This window comes from Fulmarus glacialis, unplaced genomic scaffold (genome assembly GCF_000690835.1).
Source record: "Fulmarus glacialis isolate BGI_N327 unplaced genomic scaffold, ASM69083v1 scaffold51143, whole genome shotgun sequence".
NCBI classification, from domain to species: Eukaryota; Metazoa; Chordata; class Aves; order Procellariiformes; family Procellariidae; genus Fulmarus; species Fulmarus glacialis.
The window spans coordinates 1-5,062 of record NW_009203333.1 but is presented as its reverse complement, the minus strand read 5'-3'; the positions used below and the strand labels follow the sequence as shown (position 1 = coordinate 5,062).

At 39.5% G+C, this 5,062-nt stretch overlaps 1 protein-coding gene across 1 annotated transcript in view; it reads left to right on the top strand.

The window, feature by feature from the left end:
• LAP3 (leucine aminopeptidase 3) overlaps window positions 1–3,997 on the top strand; it is a gene marked incomplete at its 5' end in the record, with an annotated part of 13,116 nt that extends 9,119 nt beyond the window's left edge. Inside the window, 4 exons of the mRNA XM_009574582.1 lie at window positions 1,048–1,150; window positions 2,851–2,930; window positions 3,570–3,682; window positions 3,787–3,997. Coding sequence (XP_009572877.1) covers window positions 1,048–1,150; window positions 2,851–2,930; window positions 3,570–3,682; window positions 3,787–3,982 — 492 coding nt within the window. The remainder of the gene's footprint in view (window positions 1–1,047; window positions 1,151–2,850; window positions 2,931–3,569; window positions 3,683–3,786) is intronic.
• Window positions 3,998–5,062: the final 1,065 nt, after the last annotated feature.

Here is a 5,062-nt window from a genome sequence, read left to right as displayed (position 1 = left end):
CTGCTGACATAACCAAGGTCTTTACCCTGCCAAGCTGCTCTGTACAATCAGAACTCTGAGTCACAGGGGCTGTTGGTTCAAAGGAGCTTGCCAAATCAGTACCCAAAATACATATTTCATATTTAATCCAAACTGTTCCATGCTCATCTAATAGATTAAATGGTACTGAAAGTCATTGTGCTGTAAACCACTGATTTCCTGCAGAAGTAGGTGGCTTAATCGCTGTTTCTCTCTAGATTTCTGTGATTCTGCCACCTTTGACTTGCTGAACCTTCCAGTTCCGTGAGGTTCTTCTCCCAAAACTGGGTTCAGTTGCCCTCTGCTTTGAGGGAGAAGACTGGGTACATATTCCCCCACCGTAGAGAAATTTGCAAAAAAGGGCTAGTAGCTCAGAGCACATTGTGCAATTAGTCTTTCGGAATTCATCATGATTTTTCCCTGAAAGGGGAAAGGAGCAAAGGGGCAATTGTTTTTTTGTTGTTTTTTGTTGTCATTGTTGTTTGGGGTTTTTTGGGGGTTTGGTTTTTTTTTTGAGGGGAAAAAGTTTCAAGATCCAAAGAGAAAGCAGTATAACAAGGAACTGTTTCCAGGTATGCATCTGTGCTTCTTTGTGGTACCCCCTCCTCCTTCGCGGTTTCCATTGGCCTGATCTCTGTGCTCGCTCAGAAGCAGCCCCTGGGATTCATGGGGCTTTGCGCTGGGAATGGTAACCAGCCCCCTGCACTCCACTGGGCACCTCTCCAGCCTCCGGGCTTTTCCGAGGAGCTGGCAGCACAGAGGCCCAGCATGTAGAGGAGGCTGCAGTGCTGAAAGATTACTTGACCTCAGCTACAGATATGCTTTTATTTTATAAGCATAATTGTATATCAATACTATCTTTTTTCTTTTTTTTTTTTAGTTTGAGTAAATTTTGATAACCTGAAGTTCCTAGGACCTCTGACACTGCATTTACAATCTGACAGCTATTTAAGATAATATATAAGAAATAAGTCAGTGAAAGGGATATTTCCAGTAAATAATCTGCTTTTACTAATTTTGCACCTGAAGGTAGATAACACAGATGCAGAAGGAAGACTGCTGTTAGCTGATGCTCTCTGTTATGCTCACAATTTTAATGCAAGGGCTATTGTGAATGCTGCAACATTAACAGGTAAGCAGTCTCCCTTTCCTGCTCATTTTGCAAGTCAGTTCTTTGTTACTGTGATTAATTGGGCTGTGGATTAGTTGCACTATGTATATGAAGCCAACCTGAATTTGAAAGCAACTGAGATGATTTTATGTGTTGTAGGATAACAGCTAGCACAGTTTATGCTCTAACAACTTGTACAGCTGCACCATGTCTCTAGGACTGGGGAGGGTATTGGCGTGCAAGGTACGTGCTCAGCAACGTAGATGAAGTTGGGCTGGCCCAGCTGATCTGGAACTAAGAAGAGCGGGAAAACCTACGCAGACTTTGATATTTCTGCACAATGTTTCGCAGTGCTTCCATTTCTGAGCTAAGCCTTTCCAGCTCCCGGGGCTGTGTGATGCAGAGATACTGGCGTGGCTGTGGAAGAATCCTCCCAGGCCCATATGGCCCTGGCCATGCTGGAGCCAAAACAGCTTCTTCATGAACGGCTTCCTGAGTGCCTGAGCTCTGACCTACCCAGCACTAGTTCTTCCATTGTGGGAGCTAGCTCAGGTCTCCATGATTCTGAAGAATAGCATAGGAGAGTCATTATCATCTTCCCAGGAATTCGTTTGACTGAAGTATCTCTTATTTTATGTGCAGTTTGCATACTTTCAGGCATAATAAAATGTGCTTTAATTGTTTCATGTCTACGGTTGTATATGAATGAGGTTATAAATTTAAAAACAGCATTGTGTATGCATATCATGAACTGTAGTAACAAGCTGTCATGGGTGAAGTGACTGTAGCTGAAATGAGAGCAAACATGGAAGAGTAGTTTAGACAGGAGTCACTGTGTTGCTTAATGAATATGCTAAGCAAAATAATTATCTTTCTATATATTCTCTATGTGCTTTAAATTATGTTCCATCAGTTTTACCAGTTCAAAAGCTGTGGAGAATTTCAATAGACAGAAGGGAAGCCCATTTTAAGATCGTTGGCTTGTATAAAATGATTCCCATATAAAGGGCATGATAGAAGGAGGAGTTTACTCCCACTATAGATTATTCCGTGTTTGGGATCCTTGGGCACCAAGTAGGAAGGAGGAGAGCTCCTGTAGAAATTTCTTTGACATACCATTTTGTTAAACTACTTTTTTTTTCTTCTTTTTTTTTTAATCTTATTGAGGATTGAGTGTTGGCACTAGAGAAGCAGTTCTGTGGCATCAAATAAATAAATATGTATGTAATCACTCTGGTTTAGGCATGGTTTAGTACTTTGATAAGGATTATTTTCATTTAACGTAAATTCACATATGCTGTGCAAAAATCCATGCAAGTGAAATTCACAAAAGGGAAAGTATCAGCTCAAAATTGTAAAGGTCTATAAATTGGAAAAAGTCCACTCATTTTCTATATGGAAATAATAAAATTTAGAGAAGACACTGTTTATTGCTGAATACATTATATTACAAGTATTGCTAAGAAACATCAAGCTGAAAACAGAAAATCTAGTTTCATGAGATACAGAATTTTATGAATTCTTGTCCTATTAGATTATATAAACGTTTTGACAAAGTTTAGTACACTTGCATTTTTAACAGTTTAAAATCTTTACTTTTCAGACTTCAGAAATTAGTGATAATGGGAATTAAAAATGTAAAGTTCGATGAGGAGTCTGCAGAGGAATAGCTCAGGTCCACCTTTGCCTTTGTTGTATAACCTGAAGGTGTGTTTCTGTAGGTGCCATGGATGTTGCATTGGGGTCTGCTGCGACTGGAGTATTCACAAACTCATCTTGGCTTTGGACTCACCTTTATGAGGTAGGCCATCTGTATTATTATTAAATCATAATAATAATTCAGTAATAGCTGTTGTTATTGAAAAGTTAGTGCATTATTGAAAGTCTTACTTTATGCAAATCTTAAAGGTATGTTATTACAATTTGAAATCTCGTAGGAATGGTGTTTGTACTGTATTTAATTGAAAGTAATTAATTTTGACTATTAATTATTAGCTCTTTAGTGAGGTTTAATATCATACAGCAAACAGCATGCACATCATCTCAAGGATCTGCATCTTCTGATAACTTACTGCATATGCATAAGCTCTGGACTACTGACAGTTCATGTTAAAAAGAATTGATCTTAGACAGGAATTCAGAGAGGCCTCATGAGTGGCTGAAACGTGATGGCTAAAGGAAGTCTCTGAAGGGAAGGATTTGTGTTGTCAGGGAAAAAAAAAAGCAGTCTTTAGATTTTGCCTTTTGACTAACGCTAAAGTACCTAAAAAGTAGGTTTCACTGTTTTGTTTTGCAGTGTATTTCCAAATACCTAATATTATATTGGGCTGAACATTTTAGACTGATCAAAGCTAAACAAAAATAAGCATGCATGATACTGGGGCTTATAAATGCAGTTAAAAAAAAAAAATTGCCGAAACTATCACTGTTTCTTTTTCAGGCCAGCATTTTGACAGGAGACAGAGTTTGGAGAATGCCTCTTTTTGAACATTACACAAAACAAGTAACAGACTGTCCTCTTGCAGATCTGAGTAACATTGGAAAGTACAGCAGGTAAGATGTACCAATATCCTGCCCATTTCTTTCAGTGTACTCATTTAATGTTTTGTGCTGTTGGTGTTGCTTTAGAAACAATACAATTTTTCTGCTTCCCACAGAGCTGGAGGAGCATGCACAGCTGCTGCATTCCTGAAGGAATTTGTGATGGCCTCTCACTGGGCTCATTTAGATATAGCTGGTGTGATGTCGAATAAAGATGAGGTGCCCTATCTTCGAAAAGGCATGGCAGGGCGGCCTACAAGAACGCTAGTAGAGTTTGCAGCTCGATTAAGTCAAGACAGTCACAATACCTAATAAAATACTTACTCTAAAATCATCCATTCTGCCTTAAGAAAAAAATCTTTAAAAGTATTATTCATAAATGAATGCCCCAAGCATATTTTCACTATGGCAATGACCTACAAATGCATTTTATAAATCAGTACTTGAGTAAGAATCTCACCTTTGAGATTTGTCATCCCATATTATGCATATTATTTTTAAAATAAAAAATATTGTTTGAACTGTTTGAGATATTTAGTACCAAAACATGATGATGGAAAACATCTGAACTCCTATTTTATATGTAAAGTAAGCATAATTATTGCAAACAATAAATCTTTTATTTGGGTGTGTGTGTTTTGATTGAGAGAGAACTAACAATAGAGGGAGATCATAGCTGTGCCTCAGTTTTGGGTGAATTGTAGATGGTGTGAAAGGTAACTCTGCAAAGTTGTTTATAAAAATGCCATTCTAACATTCTTCCTTAGGAAAAATTAAAACTGCTGTTGGTGTGTATTGAGGTAGAAATGATGCACCATCGGACTTTTTAGGCTGTTGCAATTAGTGTGATTAGCATGAGTTCAGCAATAAACTATGTAGTGAGTCTTAAACAAGTGCCAACAAGAGCTATCTTGTAACTGTTTTACAAAAACTAATGAATGCAAGTAGTGTTTGGTGGGGTTTTTGTGGAGAACCTACCACCATCTCACATGATTTCTGTCATCCTGCTGCTTCCCCCTTTACTGGTGTGAGGCTGTCAGGCTCCAGGCAGGGACAGTATTCCCAGTATCAGTTCAAACGTCAAACAGACTTAACGCTTACAATGTGGGGCAAGGTTTTCTTGAGAATTTGGGGGATCCGGGCCCAGAGGGTGTTCTTTTGTTTTAGGGTAGGGATTTTTTTGTCAAACGCTGGTGTGTAACAAGCGGTGCTGAACTGGTGCTTACCCAGGCTGGAGTCTGGGAGGCGCGGCAGGGCACCGGCTGGAGAAGGAGGGTTCCGCTGGGAAGGATGGCTTTGCTTTCTCTGCTTCTCTTCTTTTCCGTTCCACACGCGGGCAATACCCAGCAGCTCGGGGCGCCTGCCTGGGCCGCCGCGGGCTGAGGTAACCGC